The sequence below is a fragment of the Sus scrofa genome, chromosome 8 (assembly GCF_000003025.6).
Source record: "Sus scrofa isolate TJ Tabasco breed Duroc chromosome 8, Sscrofa11.1, whole genome shotgun sequence".
Taxonomy (NCBI): domain Eukaryota; kingdom Metazoa; phylum Chordata; class Mammalia; order Artiodactyla; family Suidae; genus Sus; species Sus scrofa.
The window spans coordinates 79,213,098-79,235,433 of record NC_010450.4 but is presented as its reverse complement, the minus strand read 5'-3'; the positions used below and the strand labels follow the sequence as shown (position 1 = coordinate 79,235,433).

The 22,336-nt window shown below is 38.1% G+C and overlaps 1 protein-coding gene across 2 annotated transcripts in view; it reads right to left on the bottom strand.

The window, feature by feature from the left end:
* The window catches only part of IQCM (IQ motif containing M), a 318,127-nt gene that overhangs the window by 262,779 nt on the left and 33,012 nt on the right, over nt 1-22,336 (bottom strand). For both annotated transcript variants that reach the window (XM_021100654.1, XM_021100653.1), the window contains exon 2: nt 4,059-4,174. In XM_021100654.1, the coding sequence (XP_020956313.1) occupies nt 4,059-4,174 (116 nt within the window). The remainder of the gene's footprint in view (nt 1-4,058; nt 4,175-22,336) is intronic.

The window sequence follows — 22,336 nt, the reverse complement described above, 5'->3', positions numbered from 1 at the left end:
TATATATTGCAATGTAATTCTAAGTTTTTATGTTACACAAAGGATCATATTCACAGGTGCTCACTTACTTTGGATAAATATTATCATTCAAGATAATTAAGACTATAAATAGCTCAGTAATTCCAAGATCACAAAAAGTAGCATTAGTAACTTTTTCTTCAGAATGCAGTTTCTTTAACTTCACATAAAGAAGTTTTAGGGGGCCATATACTGTTGCTCAAAATAACTAACTGGGAATTCAAATACAATTCTAATACTAAAAGTCTGCAGTTGCAGAAATGAAACATTAAAATTAAAGATATATAATATTACTGTATTATTATTTAATTAGAACTAAAAACATAAGGATACAGAAACTTAAAAAGAAAACAAAAATTTTAGGCTTAAAAAGAATAGTGTTCTTTCAGTTTTTTTTTGTTTTTGTTTTTTTTGTTTTTGTTTTTCCTTTTCTAGGGTCACTTCCCACAACATATGGAGATTCCCAGACTAGGGGTCTAATCAGAGCTGTAGCCGCCAGCCTACACCACAGCTCACAGCAATGCCGGCGGGATCCTTAACCCACTGAGCAAGGCCAGGGATCAAACCTGCAACCTCATGGTTTACTAGTTGGATTCGTTAACTACTGTGCCATGATGGGAACTCCCAGGAATAGTGTTCTTTTAGACTAAAGAAAACATATGCACAGTGACTTTCTTATTTCAGCCAATTAAAATTTTCCAAGAGTAGCTAAGCTTTGGAGGATGTTTTGAAAACTGAATGTGTTATATTTTCCTCTTCCACAAAATCAGGGTTTTCTGTGCCTTGTCTTCACTCCTTTTTTAACAATGCAAGGTTCTTTCCACATTCCCAATTTTCCTAGTAACTTCCTATCCTCTGGGACGGAACAAGCTCACCATCAAGATTCCTAGACATTTCACACACATTAGGATGGCTATCATCAAGAAAGCAGAAAAAAATCATAAGCGTTGGTGAAAATGTGGAGAAACTGGAACACTTGTGCACTGCTACTGGAAATGTAAAATGGTGCAGCCATTGTGCAAAATAAAATGGTGATGCCTCAAAATAGTAAACATAGGAATACAATATCATCCAGCAATTCTATTTTCAGGTATATACACAAAAAAAGTAAAAGAAGACTCAATAATGGTATACCCATGTTCACAATGGCATTATTTACAATATCCAAATGGTGGAAGCGATCCATGTGTCCACAAGCAGATGAATGGATAAGCAAAATATGGCATATGCATGCAAGAGAATATTACTCAGCCTTTAAAAAAAAAAAAAAGAAATTCTGACCCATGCTACAACATGGATGAACTTTGAAGGCTTTATATTAAGTAAGATAAGCCAGTCACAAAAGAGAAAGTAGAGTATTTGTTGCCGAGGGTGGTAGGAGGGAAAAACAGGGAATTAGAGTTTAATGGGCATAGAGTTTTAGTTCAGAAAAATGAACAAGTTGGATGGTGGTGATGGTTACATACCAATATGGGTGTACCTAATGCTACCAAACTGCACACTTAAAAATGTTAAAATGGTAAATTTTATGTTATGTATATTGTAACACAATAAAAAAATGGGAGAAAAGATTATTTAGGCAGTTCCCATCATGGCGCAGTGGTTAATGAATCTGACTAGGAACCGTGAGGTTGCGGGTTCGGTCCTTGGCCTTGCTCAGTGGGATAAGGATCCAGTGGTGAGCTGTGGTGTAGGTTGCAGACGCGGCTCGGATCCAGTGTTGCTGTGGCTGTGGTATAGGCCGGCGGCTACAGCTCCAATTAGACCCCTAGTCTGGGAACCTCCATATGCCGTGGGTGTGGCCCTAGAAAAGGCAAAAAGTCAAAAAAAAAAAAAAAAGAGATTATTTAGAACTTGGTATTTGATCTTAGGACTGTTATTATTTTAAAGGATAAACAAAAGGAGAAATCCCTACTTAAACAAACAAACAAAAAAAAGACTTTCAAGGGTGAAAAACCAGAGAGCTGCAAGAAAGAAATCTGAAGCTTTGAATCTTACCCCCTCTTATCTACCAACTACCCCCCAATACAAATGATTTGCAAGAATTAAAAGATAAAAGCCTCTAACTGGTTTGATGGCAAAGGCCTATTAATGCTCACCTAGTCTCCCCTCTTGTCCAACCCAAACTCTTTAGACAGGGACACAAATCCAAAACACCACCTATTATGTCAGTCATAGCCTTTCTTACTACTGATCCCCCAGTCAGCAAAGAATGTATACTCCCAGTCATGTCTATTCTTGGCCGATTTATTCCCCAAAAGAAAATGTTTAAAGGTACTTCTTCACACAGCTAGGGGCAATCTCTAAATTAATTATTAATACAAAACAAGGTAGAGTTGAATGGTTTAGAAACAGTTCATTTCAGGAAAAATAATATTCACCTTTCCTGGAAGATTTCTGTCCTACAAACAAGTTCTTCTGTAGGAGAAAAATGACCTGATAAACAGGTAGAAGGGAGAGACCCTGGCCGTGATGACTAAGCAAAGTCCAGCCAACTGCCCCTAGGCACCCCTCCCCCACCCATCTGCTTCTGTAAACTTGCTTCAGCATCTACTACCTTGCCTGACCTCACTCCGGTCCGGCAGCCAAGCATGGACCTGGAAGAGGTAGCCTATAAAAGCCCTGTGAAACCCATCTTCTGGGCCCAGACTCCAGAGAGCTATCTCCTCTGAGCCCGCCAGTGTAATAAACCTGAGTTCTCCAACTCTCCAAGTGCTGGCTTGATTTCTCGCCAGGTAAAAGAGCTGATGCACTGCAGCCACAGGGCTGTCGCTAGAGCGCTAGAGCTGATACACTGCGGCACAGGGCTGCTGGGCAGCAGCCGTAACACTTCTATATCATTTTTTATTAGATTCTACATATACATGAAATCATACGATATTTACCTTTCTCTGCCTGGCTTACTTCACTTAATATGATTGTCTGTAGGTCCATCTATGTTGCTACAAATGGCATTATTTCATTATTTTTTTATGGCTGAGTAAAAATTCCACTGTATATTATATACACCACATCTTCTTTATCCAATCATCCATCAATGGACACTTAGGTTGTTTCCACCTCTTGGCTATTGTGAATAGTTCTACCACGAACAGTGGGGTGCATGTATATTTCTGAGTTATGATTTTCTCCAGATAAATGCTCAGGAAGAGGATTGCTGGGTCACATGATAGTTCTATATTTAGTTTTGTAAGAAACCCCCATACTGTTTTCCATAGTGGTTGCACCAAGTTACATTCCCACCAACAGTGTAGGGGGGTTCCTTTTTCTCCATACCCTCTCCAGCATTTATTGTTTGTAAAGCTTTTGATGATAGCCATTCTGACTTGTGTGAGGTGATACCTCATTGCAGATTTGATTTGCATTTCTCTAATAGTTAGTGATGTTGAGTATCTTTTCATGTGCTTTTTGGCCATCTGTCTTCTTTGGAGAAAAATCTATTTAGATCTTCTGCCCATTTTTTTGATTGGGCTATTTGGGGATTTTTGATATAAAGTTGCAGGAGGTGTTTGTATATTTTGGAGATAAATCACATGTTGGTCACTTTGTAAAGATTTTCTCCCATTCTGTGTGTTGTCTTTACTTTTCTTTCTTTCTTTTTTTTTTTTTTTTGATTTCCTTTGATGTGCAAAAGATTTTAAGTTTAATTAGGTATCATTTGCCTTTTTTGTTTGTTTGTTTTTATTTTTATTACTCTAGGAGGTGGATCATAAAAGACATTTATGCCAAAGAGTGTTCTGTTTTCCTCCCAGAGTTTTATAGTGTCAGGGCTTATGTTTAGGTCTTTAATCCATTTTGAGTTTTTGTGTATAGTATTAGAGCATGTTCTAATTTAATCTTTTATACACAGCTGTCCAGTTTCCCAGTACCATTTTTGAAGATACTGTCTTTTCCATTGTATATTCTTGCCTTTGTTGTACATGCATATAACATTATGTATGTGTATGTTATATGTATATGTAATGTTACACAAAAATTAACTCAATAATTTGCCTCGAACATGGTAATTCAACTCCATACCCAGTTTTACAAATACTTACAATACAATAATCCTGAAATACTGATGATGATCTAGAGAAAGCAGGCCAACACGAGTCAGGAGCCAAATGGGAAAATCTTCTCAGCACAACTCCTCTCCAATCATAGAATGCACTCTCTGTTAGAAATATCAATGTAGTTTAAAAGAATATTTATCCAGGAAGAATACACACTGATCATGCTGCTTAGTGTTACCAAGCATAAAGTAAATCATCTTTACAGCCCCTCTATTGTGTATTAAAATCGTATCTAGCCATCTAATCATAGAAAGATGAAGAAGTGATAGCATTGCATGGAGAGAGGCTTCAATTAATGGGCTTCCTCATACAGTAAAGCTCTCAGGTTTTTATTGCATCAGAAAGCTAATAGATTCTTTCTTTTGGCTCTTCTCTTCAAGAATATTGACATCTTTTTTTTCTAAGGGAGGCTTAAAGCAAAATCTTATTTGTGAATAGCACTTAGAAAAACAAAAGAAAACCTTCTCTCCTTGTTATATAAGTAATTTAAAAGAAAATTCAGAATTATTATGAAGGCACAAGTTTTGATATTGGGAAGTAAATGAAATTACTGAAAGTATTTAGGGTGAATAGGTTGAAAGAGCAAAAGGTTAGCTAGCTTATATCCACATAATTTTCTGTCTCATGGTAGTTGTTATGCGGGACTTCTGCACAAATTTCTTTTTAATGAAAAGGAGGAGATTTAAGACTTATTTGTCCACTTATTTCTCAGAAGTACTAAACATTTCAAAAAGGAAAAAACTTCATTTAACCCTGCCATCCAAATGAATCAAACTATTTTTACATTTTCAATCTTATTTCTAATACTTACTCATAAATACATATTCTTTCCTAAAACTTTCAACTTAAGAGAATCCTCCATGGATCAGTTAATTTCATGTAAGTTTAAAGAAAACTCAGAAGTAATACAGTCTCTGATATCATTGCTTCAATTTATTTATAGGGTGATAAGTTAAGTGTCCTACATACAGGGAGGTAGAGTAGTAAAATAAAATAATAAAAATGTGATATTACCTCAGAGACATCCTAATTAATACACTTACACGCACACACACACTCACATTCACATATTCTACCCCATTTTAATTTTACATGTATTTCCTCCATTTCAGCCCAGGAGTCTCTGCCCAGCATCAAAAAGGAAAAAAAAAAAATCTCTAGAAGAGGCAATATAACAAATTACATATTTCAATTGTTATGCAATATGAATAAATGAATTTCTTTGGTGAACCAGAGATTGGCACTTGGCATCTGCCTCTACACGGATTGAATCACGAGCCCTTGCAGCTGCTGACCTTCAACACCCCCTGAAAGGAGTTCAAGGTGGAGAAAAGGAGTGAGGCACTCTGTGCTCTGGGAAACCTGGAAGAACAGATCTTCAGATAGACATTTTCAGGAGATTTTATGAGTCCAATTCCTGCATCTCCTTGTATCTAGAAAATCACTAAAATCCTTCATGGTGACCTCTGTGCCTCATGACTAGCAGTAACTGATAGGTTCCCAGGAGGATGGAAAGACCCTCACCAAATGTGGCTGTTCACACCTTGGAGACCTGCTGTGGACACCCTTTCCCAGAATCTGGATGCTCAAGTTGGGCCGCAAGAAACAATGGCCTGTGGGAAACAACTGCCTGCATAGACTAACCTCCTACAAGGATTCACTGCCCTCTGCCACGGGACTCGACCACCTACCCTCCCTTGACCTTCCCCTCCTTCTTCATCATTCCTGCCACAAGTTCCCGCCATGAACTCCAGCTGCAGATTCCTACCACAGAGCCTTTATGAGCCTAGCACCTCCTCACAGTCAGAGCTGGCACCATCTTGAACGCAGCCCGTGCCCTGCTGATGCCTTAATAAATCTCTTTTGCTTTACTAACTTGGCCTAGTGCATTCCTCCCTTGGCAAACCAAACAGTAACCTTCACAAGACTAGCAAAAACCTTCTGCAAAATGTGTGCTTGATCTCATGTACCTCCCCTTCACCAAAATCACATATACATTAACATCTTGTCCACCCTCCAACCACCACATCTATGGAGTGGCTTTTCAGAGCTATCTTAAATGCAGCCTCCCAGGGTATAGTCCTAAATTTGCCCCCAAATAAAACTCACAGCTCTCACACTTTTTTCAGTTGACATTTTAATGGCAGAAAATGCCACTAATAGGGAGATCACAGAGAATCTGAAAGTACTAGTATCTGAGACAAGGTTAGCAAAGGAAAGGCCAGGCACATCATACTTTATGTGGGCAATTTAATAAACCCGGGGTATGTAAAAGGACAGCATAAGAGTCATTAAAATGTGTAAGTACCCTTGTAGCTGATGAAGATTTTTTGACTAATCTGAAGCATTTGTCAATTCACTAGCACGTATCCCTGTCCCAGCCTCTTCCCTTAGTGAACTTCTACAGTAAGTGTTCCAACCATGTTAGATAAGGGAATGTCTCCTTTCAATCTCCTTTATGAATGTATAAACTCTTCCAGGGCAAGGACAACCCTTACCTGGAAGTGCTGTGTGATTCTGGTTCATTAGCAATGTGACTAAAGGAGTTATGTAAACACTGGTGAACCAGAATTAGTCTCACCATGAGGTTAAACCTCACAGGCCAGGGCGTTCCCGTCGTGGCTCAGTGGTTAGCAAATCCGACTAGGAACCATGAGGTTGCAGGTTAGATCCCTGGCTTTGCTCAGTGGGTTAAAGATCCGGCGTTGCCATGAGCTGTGGTGTAGGTCACAGACGCGGCTCAGATCCCGCGTTGCTGTGGCTCTGGCTTAGGCCAGTGGCTACAGCTCCGATTAAACCCCTAGCCTGGGAACCTCCATATGCCACAGGAGTGGCCCAAGAAATGGCAAAAAGACAAAAACAAAACAAACAAAAAAACAAAAACAAAAACAAAAAACCCTCACAGGCCAAAGGGAATCTCCCTGATCCCTGAAAAGCGCAACCCCAAATGAAACTAAACAGTATTTGGCTTTTTTTTTTTTTTTTTTTTTTCCCAAGAGATTCCAGAGCATTTCAAATATTTCAAATATTTTATCTTGTTTACTCACAAAACAGACTCATGAATCCAGACGGCCCATACATTATCTTCTCCAATATGTAGGGATAACACTAGAAAATATAGCTATAACTTTTCCACTTCAGGAAGCAGTAAAGCCTCCACTAAAATCCTCAAGGCAATCATTCACACACTGATCTATGCTAATGACTCCTTCTCAGAAGCCAGGCAGAGAAGGTGACATGCAACAAATTCCAATTTATTCCACAAAGTCAGTCGAAAGTTACAAGCTGATAGTTTATAGAAGACCAAAGTCATACATCAGCCTAAATCTTCACAAGCCCTTTATGGAGCCAACAAGCTTCACGCATACTGCCACACAGAATGCCTGAATTTCAGGGGGTGTGTGTGTGTGTGTGTGTGTACACACATATGTGTGTATGTGTGAGAGAGAGTAGGCTGGACACTGATAAGTGAAAAAAATAAGAAACCTTGTCAGTACTCCCAGTTTATCAGCCCGGCTAGACAGAATAAAATATTCTAAAATAAAACAAATCTGGGGAAAATGCAATAGCAAAATTTGGAAAGAAACCAAAATAGTCCCATCAGATTAATACGGAATTATTGGCTAAATAGCAGTTAACTTTGAACATAAAAAAAACTGTTAAATACCCACAGTGATGTCTTCCTGTCCTTGCATTCCTTCAATACTTAGACTCCTTGAAAACCTTCTGGTATACCTCTAGCTCATGTTATTCTGTTGTCTTCTTCACTGCTCCTCTCCCTATCTAGACTTGAAAGTCTTTCCCTTGCTTTGTTATCTCCATAATACTGAATATAGTGCTGGGTCCCAAGCACATACATTTAGGATATGCTCTTGGACTGACCTGGCCTTGAGTAAAAGACCCCTTAGCAAACTGTTAAGAGGGAAAGACCCCTATGCAATGCAACTGACATAAACATCTGAAAAAAAGGAAGAGTCTTAGAGTTCCCATCATGGTTCAGTGGTTAACGAATCCAACTAAGAACCGTGAGGTTGTGGGTCCGGTCGCTGGCCTTGCTCAGTGGGTTAAGGATCCGGCATTGCCGTGAGCTGTGGTGTAGGTCGCAGACGCAGCTCAGATCCTGCGTTGCTGTGGCTCTGTTGTAGGCTGGCGGCTACAGCTCCAATTAGACCCCTAGCCTGGGAACCTCCATATGCCGCGGAAGCGGCCCAAGAAATGGCAAAAAGACAAAAAAAAAAAAAAAAAAAAAAAAGAGTCTCTAAAAAAGGGATTTTTTAAATTCTACTTTTTTTCTGGATCTAATATTTTTTACCAGGTCCTCTTCCCTCTCTTGATGTTCATCTTGATGTTTACAGTTCTTGGTAATAGTTTTTATACACCTATCAGTTGGGGGTAGCTTTTTATTTCACTTCCCATTTTCATTCAAATTTATGCAGTTAACAACGAACCAACACAGGTGAGAGATATTTATAAAATCTAATAAACATAATTATTTTAGAACCTTAAATTACTTAGATGACTCACAGAAAATAGATAAGATTGTATCCTGTGATATTGCCAAGAGAATGAGGAAAGAATGAAGTAAAAGAGGAAGAAAGAAAAATATTCAGCTAGTTAAGACATTCACCACTTTCCCATGACTCTGTAATACAGACAGCATTTCCTCCATACTACAAATCAATATATTTGTCCAAGCTGTTTGAAAATCAGCAAAAAAACCCTAAGACAATAGGTGTTCAAACTTTTCAAATACATTATTTCAGTCAACTAAGAAACCAAATGTTTGTAAGAAATAATCAAGCAGAGTTCCCATGGTGGCTCAGTGGAAATGAACCCAACTAGTACCCATGAAGACGCAGTTTCAATCCCTGGCCTTGCTAAGCGGGTTAAGGATCCAGTGTGGCCATGAGCTGTGGTGTAGATCGCAGATGAGACTCAGATCCCACGTTGCTGTGGTTATGGTGTAGGCCAGCATCTATAGCTCCAATTCGACCCCTAACCTGGGAACTTCCATATGCCACAGCTGTGGCCCTAAAAAGCAAAGAAAAGAAAAAAAGAAAGAAAGGAAGGGAGGGAGGGAGGGAGGAGGGAGGGAGGGAAGGAAGGAAGGAAGGAAGGAAGGAAGGAAGGAAGGAAGGAAGGAAGGAAGGAAGGAAGGAAAGAAAGAAAGAAAGAAAGAAAGAAAGAAAGAAAGAAAGAAAGAAAGAAAGAAAGAAAGAAAGAAAAGAAAAGAAAAGAAAAGAAAAGAAGGAAAGAAAGATCTATGCCACTGCCTCCAGCAGGGCCAAAGAAGTCCAGATCCAAGTGCGATATGTCTTTATGAGGATGTGACAGAGCCCAAGACACTGCTGAGTTCAGTGGTCTTGTGTCCCTAGAGCCTCTTTTATGCCAAACTCATTCTGTTTCCCTTTTATCAATTCCCTGGTATCAATTAATTCTTTCAGTTAATTGCACATGCAGTTTTAATCTGTAGGTAATTATAATCAATTAATAGTGAGGAGACAGAATTAGCAGTTCTTAGTTTGATTATCTATATAATTAAAAGGGGTGGTAAACCAGAGTTGACAAATAGCATCTTAATCACTTGAATAATCAAACCCCAGAAGCTTGCTTGAGCAGCTGAATTCCATCTCTTGTATTAGTTCAAATTTTAGAATCAATGACTGAAATGTCCACTTAGATAAATTTATATTGTTAATATAGTCACAAAAGGAGTTTCTGCATGGCTCAGTGGATTAAGGATCTGGCGTTGTCATTGCTGTGGCTCTGGTTACAGCTGTGGCATGGGTTCGGTCCCTGGACCGGGAACTTCGGCATGCCTCAGGCACAGCCCAAAAATATGAATAAGATGTACTCCAAATTACTTAAACTATTTACCTTCTTCTGTTTATAATGAACTGATTCCAAAAGGATTCAATAAAAATAAGGATTCAACAAACTAACAAATGTATCTACTGAATAGCAGTTAATATTCATAGTTCCACTCATGTTATAAAACATTTAAAAAATAAACTACTTTTGTGATAGGTTCTGTTTAATTTTTTTTTTTTTTTTTTTTTTTTTGCTTTTTAGGGCTGCACCCTCAGCATGTGTAAGTTCCCAGGCTAGGGATCAAACTGGAGCTACAGCTGCTGGCCTACACCACAGCTCACAGCAACGCTGGATCTCCAACCCATTGAGTGAGGCCAGGGATCAAACTCGCAACCTCATGGACACCAGCTGGAGTTGTTTCTGCTGCGCCACAATGGGAAATCCCTAACAATTTTATTTAAGCGTGTGCTGAGGGATAGCAAATAAAATATAGCTTTGATTGATTGATTGTTCTTGGCCATCTAATGGAAATAGTTGTCTGAAAATACAGACCAAACCCTGAGAGTGGATAATCTTAAGGTGGGAACTTCATTATGATGAGGATATAATATTACAGAACAGTGGCATCAATGTTGCATAATATCTTTCTGAATTGCCAAGTATTTCAACAAGTTTGGCAGATACTTCTAAGCTCATAGTAAATAAAAAATGTTCAGAAAAAATTATGATTTCTGGTTCAATCTTACACAGCTTGTTACCTTCGGCTCTGAGGCAGCCCCATTTATAACCCCATTAAAATACTCTAATGATTTTTTTAAAAGGTGAAAATCTCAAAGTCACACACACAAAAAAAACTATGCTTAACCATTCACCCATTTATAGTCAGGAAAAATAATTTTCATTAATTAGAATGATGGAAGTGAATTGAGGAAAGCCATCAGTGATCTTTACATAATAATAAACTTCTCCTAGTCCATCTGAGAGCCATTAGAAAGGGGCTTAATGCCTCCTGAGAAAAAATAAAGATAACAGAACAAAACTCATTTCTCTAAAATGTGGGCACTGCTTTTGGAGAACCACTTCCCTCTCCATTTATCCTCATCTATCACAATCCACTCGGACACTAGGACGCTAAGAAAACAAACAGGCAGGGAGTGACCCTGATGGTAGGACCAGGATGTGATTCAGTCCTATTTTAAGGAGAAATGTCTGTGCAAGGGGCGGGACAAGCAGGTCTTGATAACAATGTAGAATGGGGACTGTAATAGCTAAAAATAACAAAGGTCCCAATCTGACAGCCAAACTTCCAGTTCCCAGGAATTAAGCAGAGAAGAGGGCACTGACACCTGCCCATCCATTATGGAATTAGAAAAAGTGGCCCCCACACCCAAGTGAACATGGAACAGAGTAGAGAAAAATGCACTGTGGGCTCTGTTTGTAATCACTGACATTGCATCGATCTATTTCTTCTTACACTGGGGGCCTACATCCATCAGAGTAATGCTAGTTAACATGCAGTGAGGACCTAGTTTGCTAAATACTTTACATTACTTGACCTACTCTTCAACATTATCCTATGAGGTGGGTGCTGAGTTTATCCCAGTCTAACAAAGAAGAAAACAAATTAAGTCACTTGCCCAAATTTAGACAATTGGCAAGTGGCTGGGTGAACCCAGGTCACTTTGAATTTGAAGCCCACATGACCGTGACACAAGTGAACAATGTGGTAGACTGAACAATGGCCCCCAGGACATTATGTCCTACGCCCTGGAACCTGTAAATATTAGCGCATATGACCAGAGGGACTCTGTGGGTATGATTAAACTAAGAATCCTGAGAGGGAAAGGGTATCTTGGATTATCCTGGTGGACCCTATACTCAACAGTCCTTCTAAGAAGGAAACCGAGGGGATGTGATTGGAAGAGGAGAACGATATGTGACAACAGAAGCAAGAGACTGGATGATTTGAGGAAGGAAGAGGTCCTAAGCCAAGAAATGCAAGCATCCTTCAGAATCTAGAAAAGACAAAAAGAAACAGATCCTTCCTTAGAGCCCTAAGGAGGAATCAGTTCTGTGGACATCTTAACTTGGTCCAGTGAAATTAATTTTGAATTTCTGGCCTCTAGAAATTAAAGAGAATACATCTATATTGGTTTAAGCTAGCAAGTTCTTGTAAATTGTTACATGAGCCATGAGAAACAAATGCAGTCTGCAATTCTGAAAATCCAGTAAAATATCCCACTAGACTCGGAAAAAAAAAAATTAGAAAATTGTTGGCATTCTCATTATAATATAACAAGCCAATTCTGCAGAATAGAGGCCAAAACATGAGGGTGCATGTATCTTTTTGAATTAGTGTTTTCATTTTCTTGGGTTATAACCAAGGAGTGGAATTGCTGGATCATATAGTAGTTTTACTATTAATTCTTTTTAGGAACTTCCATACAGTTTCCATGGTGGCCGCACCAAATTTATATTACAAGGATTCCCTCTTCTCAGCATCCTTACCAACACTGATATTTGTGGAGTTTTTGATGTTAGTCATTCTAACAAGTACGATGTGATATCTCATTGTGATTTTGATCTGCATGCCCCTGATGGTTAGTGATGTCGGGACTATCTTTTCATGGGCCTGTTAGCCATCTGTATATCTCCTGTGTAATAATGTTTATTCAGATCTTCTGCCCATTTTTAATCTGATTGTTTGACTTTTTGATATTGACTTATATGAGTTGTTCATATATTTTGAGCATTAACCCCTTATTAATCATATCATTTGCTAATATTTCTCCCATTTCAGTAGGTTGTTTTTTCCATTTATCCATGGGCCTTTGCTGTGCAAAAGGTTTTAAGTTTAATTAGGTCTCATTTGTTTATTTTGCTTTCGTATCCTTTGCCTTAGGAAACAGGTCCAAAAAAACATCGCTAAGCTTTATATCAAAGAGTGGTTTTCCTACGTTTTCTTCTAGGAGTTTTATGATTTCTAGTCTTACATTTCAGTGTTTAATCCATTTGGATTTTATTTTTGTATGTCGTGTAAGAAAGTACATCTGAAGAAAATGAAAACACTAATTTGAAAAGATACATGCACCCCAATGTTCACAGCAGAATTATTTATAATAGCCAAAATATGACAGAAACCTAAATATCCATCAACATATGAATAGATAAAGAAGATATGGTATATATACACACAAACACACACACACACACACAATGGACTATTATTACTCAGCTTTATAAAAGAATAAAGTTCTACCATTGCAACAATGTGGATGGACCTAGAGGATATCATGATTAGTGAAATAAATCAGACAGACAAAGACTGTTACACTTAAATGTGGAATTTAAAAAAATAAAACAAATGAATGAATATAACAAAATAGAAACAGACTCAGAGATAGAGATGAAATTAGTGGTTACCAATGGGAGAGGGGAATGTGGAGGGGCAGGCTAGGAGAAGGGGAATAAGAAGCAGAAACTACTATATACAGAGAGAATAAATAGGCTACAAGGATATATTGTACAAGAATACAGTCAATACTTTACAAGAACTTTAAATGTAGTAAAATCTATAAAAATACTGAATCACTGGGAGTTCCTATTGTGGCACAGTGGGACCAACGGTGACAAGTATCCATGAGGATGCGGGTTCGATCCCTGGCTTCACTCAGTGGGTCAGGGATCTGGTGTTGCCGTGAGCTGTGGTGTACATCTCAGATGAGGCTCAGATCTAGCATTGCTGTGGCTGTGGTGTAGGCAGGCTGCTGTACCTCCGATTCAACCCCTTGCCTGAGAATCTCTGTATGCCATAGGTGCAGCCTTAAAAAGCAATAAATAAATAAATAAATAAATAAATACTGAATCACTGTGTTGTACCCCCAAAACTAATATAATAATAGAACTGTACTTCAATTATAAAAATGGAAGTCAAAAGTAACAAGGAAAAAATAAACTAAAACTTAAAAATAATATTTGTAAGGTAAATGAAAATGGAGTAAGTGTTTTTTAAAAAGGCCAGAGGTACGAGGAAATCAAAAATGTAATAACAGAGTTAAAATGTATTTCAGACTTAGTGGGAGTGTACAAGACAGTACAGAATATCAAATAACTGGATTTGGCAAGCACTCCGAAAATGCAGAAGAAAAGTAGCCAGCGATGAAAATTGACAGAGAATATTATAGATTAAAGAGGACAAAAAATAAATATCCATGAAAGGAATCATACACTTGATCAAAGATGAAAACAGAGCAATCAGAAGTGGGGGGAAAAAAAACACAATTGTATAATAACTTCCTTAGCTGAAAAAAAGACTTGCATCTTCTGAGTACTGGGACTTATTGTGTTTTAGGAAAAGTTAATTAAAAGGGATTTGTATGCAAGTATATTCTGCAAAATTAAAGGAACATAGAAAATTTTAACTTACAAGAAGAAAGAAAAATTCATGCATATTTTTAAAGAAAAAAATCTAAAGGGTGCAAAACTCAGGGTGTTTCCAAATTCCTTCTGTGAAACAGCAAAAGAACCCATAAAAAAGAGAGTATCACCAACATAGTTTCCAGGAGAAAGAAAAGTTGTGAAACAAAAAATGTTATAACCAAACTGTTTGCAATGTATAAAGGCTAATGAAAAAAATCATTCTCAAGTATAGCAATGCCCTAAACATATGCTCAGGAAAACATGCTTTTTTTTTTTTTTTTTTTTTTTTTTTTTTTTTGCTTTTTAGGGCTGCACCTGCAGCATATGGAAGTTCCCAGGCTAGGGGTCAAATTGGAGCCGCAGCTGTCGGCCTATGCTGCAGCCACAGCAATGCAAGATCCGAGCTGCATCTTCAATCTATACCACAGCTCATGGCAACTCCGGATCCTTAACTCACTGAGTGAGGCCAGGGATCAAACCCACACCCTCATGGATTCTAGCAGGGTTCATTACCACTAAGCCATGACAGAAACTCCAGAAAATATACATTCTGGTTTAAATAAACACTTATCTGAAGACCAAGACATGAATCAAAATCAAGGATAAAAGAATTCAGAAATCATGGTGTGAGTACCAGCTGTTCTTCCCATAACCAGCGTGTTCAATTCTAATAGGATCACTTGTAGTTAATGGATGCAATACCTCTGATGTAAAGCTTGGTCTTGCCAGGCTTCACCTTATACTTCCTTTTCTGCTTACTCTACTTTCCCAGGAAGCAAATGGTTTGTTTCCTAGGGTATAATCTTGAACTCATTCACACAGTTCAAATGAAATGTTCTTTGAAATGGAATCTTGCTCTATAACCAATAACCAATGTTGTTCTGTCATGCACTTCCAATGGCTGAGCGTTTGCAACATGTACCCAGAGACTCAGTACACAAGACAAGAATAACAAAGAACAACATAAAGCTATTTTCAGTTTCACAGAACTAAGATAAAGACTTTTTCTCCTTTTCAAAGTTCAAACTGAATCACCTGAGTCACCGTATCACCTTATCACCCGTTATGAAGTTTCTCTTTATATCATAGGAACACCCTCTGATTGTTCTGATTGTGCTCTACTGTTTAACTAAGGGGGAAAAATATACTTGGAAAACAGACTGTAGGAAATACACCAGAATTTAACTGTGAGTATCTTTGGGTGGTGGAACACTTAAAGGACTGTCATTTGTGTGTGTTAGTGTTCTGTATTTTCCAAATTTTCTGCAATTTATTTCAACTAATGGCGATTTTAGAAGAAAAAAAAAAAAAACACGGTCACAGAATTTTAGGTAAAAATAAGCAAAAATTATGTCAAAAGCTATGAACAAAAGCAAAGTCTAGAGAAAGTATCACAAACTACAGGGATGGGTTCACTGTTAGGGAGGCATTAGACTGAGACTAAATTTTCCTTTTTTTCTAACAAGGGCATTTTGTACTTGTAAAGGAGAAAATTTCTTTTAACAAGCACGCATACAAAAAAATAAATGCTTTCTTTAATATCACACCCCCCCCCCCGTAACATATTTTGGGAGCAGGGTGGGACATAGGGGAACCATGACTTCTTTAGAGTCCAAACTCTTATTCCCTTCCCAGGAAGTAAGAGGGACTCTGCTGTGTCCTCATAGCTTTGGAAAACTTTGATCTCAGGCATAGAAACTAAAGACTCTTGATTAACTGATGCAGGCACTCAGGTACCAGGTCTGTCACATGTTTACTCCTGCAAAGCCAGGCCAGCCATCTGAAATTGCCTCTTTGGCAGCGCCCCTGTCACCTTTTCCAAGACGTACTCTGACAAATGCAGCTCATGCTGGCATCAGATTGCAAACACCAAGAGGGAAGGGACTGTGCTGCTGCATTCTTTCATCCTCCACACAACTGCAATGCCTGGTACAGGATAGGTGCTGTGAGTTTAAAATGAGTAACTGTCAAAATGAACGGGATGGTGTGTGTTTTACAGATGACAATGATGTCACAGGTTTCTAGGCCAAAAAAGACCAAGGGCCAGGAGAATAATGCATATTAGGTGATAACTTAATGACAGGGTTCTTAATGTCCCTTACCCCCCACAAATAGAGGCAATGATTAACTAGTCTTGTTCATCTCATATAACTCTATTTTTCTTTCTTTTTAGGGGCTTTCTTGCAGCATATGGAAGTTCCCGGGTGAGGGGTCAAATCAGAAGTGCAGCTGACAGCCTCCACCACAGCCAGAGAAATGCAGGATCCAAGCCGTGTCTGCGACCTACACCACATCTTGCGGCAACGCCAGAGATCAAATCTGCATCCTCATGGATACTAGTAAGGTCCTTAACCCTCTGAGCCACAATGTGAACTCCATATTTTTTAAAAATTCTTTCAGGTTTATTATATACTGCTGTTTGGACCATATGGATCTTATCTATTTGAGTCAATGTTTTGGTGCCCACACTCATATATGCTTGGTGAACATGAAAATCTGAAAAGACTTCTGGAAAAGTAATTTATGAGTAAGAGATGTCTTTTAAAGCTCATGTTTATGTTGTAATATCAACTTCTAATCTTTTTATAAGGAAATCTTGTTATAAGGAAATAATCTCTTTATAAGGAAATAATCTGAAAAATATTCCTTAACAAAGATGGTTATTATAGCATCATTTATAATAATGGTGCAGAGAAGAGTTAACATAGCAAACCTGACTGCTAGTCTTAGAAAATGATACTTGTAAGGCTGACCCTGACCTAACATCTAAGCACTTGGTGGGTAAACAGTTCCCTACTCTGGTGTAAAACTTGCCCCAGGAGATAAGGCCATGTCACTATGCCTCAACTATGCAAAGAGTATCATGTATGCAGAACACTTGCTTTCCTTCCGGAACTCTGGAATGTTGGCACATGCTAAGCAGAGGATGCATATATGACTATGCCCTAGTGAAAAACCTTGGGTGCTGAGGCTCTAATGAGTTTCCGTAATTATACACAACCCTTCACACTTATCTGGCTCATTGCTGGAGGAATTAATGGCATTCATGAGAGTCCATTAGAAGAGGACTCTAGCAAGCTTGCTGCTGGTCTCTTCTGGACTTTACCTTGTCTGCCTTTTCCCTTTGCTGATTTTTCTTTGCATCCTTTCACTTTAATAAGCCTTAGCTGTGGATATGATATATATGAGTCCCATAGTCCTCCAAGCAAATGACTGAACCTGGGTGTGGTCTTTGGGATCCCCAACATAACAATATATGGGAAATGACATAAGTGTCCAGTAATGGGAGATTGGTTAAGAAAATTATACTTTATACATACACTGGATTCTTTTTCAATAACAAAAAATTTGCCTAGTTTCTTACATTGTATGGAAAATTGAAGATATTATGTACCTTATGCATTAAACTATGAACAACAAAAATCCATAAACCTGACTCTGGGAGGATGCAGGTTCAATCCCTGACCTCACTCAGTGGGTTAAGGATCCGGTGTTGCCACAAGCTACGGCATAAGTCGCAGTTGTGGCTTGGATCCTGTGCTGCCATGGCTGTGGCACAGACCTCAGCTGCAGCTCTGATTTGATCCCTAGCCGGGGGACTTCCACATGCCATGGGTGTGGCTATATTTTATATACAAACACACACACACACACCAAACTGCTGAAAGTGCTAGCATCTGCTTTGATCAAATTTTTATCTATATTCTCTTTTCTTTTATTCTGAATAGACTGAATGTGGAGTTCATAAATTCTTGATAACTGATTCACATATAGCTACCTTTTGAGGAAAGCTATCCTAATTGTGTTGTCCTCATACAGGTTGCCACAGGATCTAACTCCTAATTTATTTGTAAAGCCCCAAGACTTGCTGCCTGAACTTTAAGGGGACTAGATTAGGACACAGTCCATGAGCCTGAGACAAACACACATAAGTTGGACGTGAGGCGGTCAGCACACTAAACACGTCTGCCTCAAACTCTGCCTGGTTTGGTCTATACACCACATGGAAATAATGTAGCACAATCAAGTCTTGTATTTTTAACAGTTTAAGTGCTAAGTGGATGAACAGAAGCAGGTTCAGGCTGATAGGTTAAGAAATTTCAGCAATGTAAAATCTGGAACCTAGAATAGCTGTGGGGTTGAGGGGATGACTTTCCACGATACCTTCATATATAAGCTCCATCACTAAAGGAAATACGCATGTGCCACTCTCCTTTAGTTACAAGGAACCTGACGTGACTTTGACTTTCCAGAAGTTGTATAATGAAAATATGGGTTTTTCTATAGTATGAAAGAATGACTAAGCTTTAGAAAACAAAAACTATCTACAAAATATTTTGTCACACATCTTCAGTGTTTTATTTATTCACAGGTTATGCATGAGCTAGAATTACTGTGTGAATTCTGGAATAAGCTGGCCTTTTGGAAAGTAAAAATAAGAATCTAATCCCCTAAGAAAGGCTTTTAATTTTTAGTTATTTCCATCTGTCTTTGAAGATTGGCTTGTCGGAAGACTGAAGTTCATTAATGCACCATTATCTTTACTAAAAGCTCATTAAAGCAATACATTCAACAGAAGAAAAAAGATTCTAGTGACAAAAACAAAAGGATAATCAAGGGACAGCATTTTTTTTATTACTCAAATGAATTTATGGACAGCATTTTAGCCCTGCTTATGTTTGTATGTTTCACTTTATCCTTTTCTTCTCTCTTAGGCATAGCTAGTAGCAAGCCAGCTTGTCACTTTACAAGGTATAGACGATATACGATTAGCGAAAGCTTAAAAATAAGTTTCAGGCAGAGTACTATAGAAAATTAAAGACTTGTATAAAAACAATGTTTATCCACAAAGCCCAAGTCTGTAAAAGCTACAGCAAATATCATACAGAAACGTAATAAACAGAGTTAGTGAAATAAGCTAATGACAAGGACTTTCCATTGTTATGATCAACATCAACAAGTATTGGCTTTAAGGATTAGTCAGTTTCTACCTGTCCTGTTCAATCCTTTCAACCATCAGTAGACAGGAAGCAAAGACCAAACATAAATCAATTATTCTACTTGTTATAAGTTCTAAGCAGATGATGGAAATGTTGGATATTAATGTGTTAAACTTTATCTATGAAGCTGAGTAGCCATGTGGACCCTATTTCCTTTATTAATAATAAATGAAAATTGACTGTACTAATAAAATATTTCACAGATGCTCTGTCTTCTTACTCCTACACATCAAAAGATCAAATTCAACAAAATTTGGTTCTTTTGAGAAACATATTATGTATCATTTTAGCAGCAAATTTAAGAATAAATGAGGGATTATCTTAATTTCTTAGTGGTTTTACTGATGACTATACCCATAAATGAGTTTCTCCTCTAGTTAGAGTTTTCTACTTGCCTTGACCTAAAAGACTATTGAATTCCATCTTCACTCATTTGCCTATGCCACAGTATCCACCTGCGATAGTTAATTTTAATGTGTCAACTTGTCTAGGACACAGTGCCCAGGCATTTAGCCACACATATCTGTATATGGCTGTGGAAGTCATTTTAGGTTAGATGAACATTTAAATCTGCTTTGAGTAAATGTGGGTGGACTTCATCCAATTAGTTGAAGACCTTAAGAAAAAGATAAATCTCCCCCGAAGAAGAGAGAATTCTGTCAGCAGACCGTCTGCAAATTTGAGAGGCAATGTTAACTCTTCCCTGGATTTCTAACCTGCCAGCCCACACTGAGGATTGTGGACTTGTTAGCCTCTACGACTGCATAAGCTAACTGCTTAAAGTAAATCTCTCCATAGGGGAGGGGAGGAGTGGGAGAGAGATCTTTTATTTTTAAATATGACATATGGAGAAAGAAAAACAGAGAGCAATGTCTATCTTATCTATCCATCTACTCCTCTATCTATCCACCTATTCCTCTATTTCTCTATCTATTCCTCTATCTATCCATCTACCTATTCCTCTATCTAGATCTCTATGCAAATACACTGATCAACAGATATCCAAATCTGTATCTACATCCATATCTATATCCTATTGGTTCTATTTCTCTCAAGAACCCTGGTTACTACCCCTAATTAGTCTCCACCTTCCCAAAGCACACCCAACCCTCAAGGCCGAGCTCTAATTCCATCATCTTTTCCTCACAAAAGCATACTGGAATTCTAAAGAACGTAAGTAACTGTCATGATTCCAAAAATAATCCTGGATCCATTTGAATTATTTAAATGTTAAATCATTTTCAAACTTTTATCTTTCCAATACTAAGAAAAATATGCCTTGCAATCACCTCACTGATATCCTCCACCAATGTGAATGGTCTTGGAGGCTGAGAACCACTCATCTCTACCAGTGAGACAGGACACAACTTATTGCCTTGTATCGTGGGTTACTTCTTCTGTTTTAACTCAGCCACAAACTATAAACTCTTCATAAAACATGGATGATGATATTTTTGTATTCATTATACACGTTGCACAGCATTTTGCAAGATGAGTTTTTTTGAAAGTTTAAAAAGAACTTTAAGCAATTTCATTGCCTTCAAAATTCAAATGATATCTTTACCCCCATTATGGATACTTATACCAAATGTCTTTATTCTTGCAAAAGAAAGAAGCGAAAATAATATAATTCCATCTCTACTTGAGTGAATTTTTATCAAAATATGATGAAAACGTGGAATTTGAACAATTACTTGTTATTAATTGATATTAATAACATTAATTTTTAGATGAGATCATGATATTTAGATGTGCTCTAAAAAAAAAGATTCCTGAAGATCCTGTCATGGTTCAGTGGTTAACAAAACTGACTAGCATTCATGAGGACGCGGGTTCGATCGCTGGCCTTGTTCAGTGAGTTAGTGATCCAGCATTTCCATGAGCTATGGTATAGGTCGCAGATGCAGTTCGGATCCCACATTGCTGTGGCTGTGGTGTATGTAGGCTGGCAGCTGCAGCTCCGACTGGATCCCCAGCCTGGGAACCTCCATATGTTGTGGGTGCAGCCCTAAAAAAAAAAGGAAAGAAAAAAAAAAAAGATTCCTGGAGTTCCTGCTTTGGTTCAGCAGGTTAGGAACCCAACATACTGTCCTGTCCATGAGGATATGGGTTCGATCCCTGGCCTCACTCAGTGGGTTAAGGATTCAGCGTTGCTGCAGGCTGTGGCATAGGTCACAGATGCAACTTGGATATAGCATTGCTGCAGCTTTGGTGTAGGCTGGCTGCTGCAGCTCCAATTCAATCCCTAGCCCAGGAACTACTACCATATGCAGTAGGTGCAGCCATGAAAAGCAAAAAGATATATGAATTTTTAAAATAAAAAATGCTTACATTTTATAATAAAACAGAAAAAAAATGTTTATGCAAGGATATTAAAAAAATTTACTTCAAATAATTCAAGCTGAGAAGAGAACTGAGTGGGCGCATAGATGAAACGGAACTGGTCAGGAGTTCATAATTATTGAAGCCAGGTAATAGGTACATATGGGTTTATTATTCTGCCCTATTTTTGTATATATTTAGATTTTTTTCATAATAAAGTAGCTTTTTATCTGTTTATTCCCAAATATATAAACTTTTCCAATGCCCAAAAAAGTCTGAATTAAATAGCTAATCATCAGGAAAAACAGAGCAGACCAGAGAAAAATATGAATAAGAGTACTTTTCTATCTGGCAAGATCTCGTGTAGAACACGAGGGACAGAACTGAACTATAAGCTGTAAGGAAGCTCAGCTAAGCAAAATCCCCAAGTCCCCATATGGTGGTTTTGCTTAACATATTGTAAGATCCTAGATCAGCACCTTCCTCAAGTAGAGCAGAACATCAAAATATGCTCATTATCTATCTTCTCCACTAGAATATAAGCACTACAAGGTCAATAGCTTTTGTCATGTTCACCAGTGCCTCTCCATCAATAAGCAGAGCATGCAATGCATAGTGGGTGCTCAATAAATATTTGTCAATTATTCCTGGACATAAATATGCTCTCTCCTAATTACCACCATAACCCCATAAAGTATTAATTATAGATAT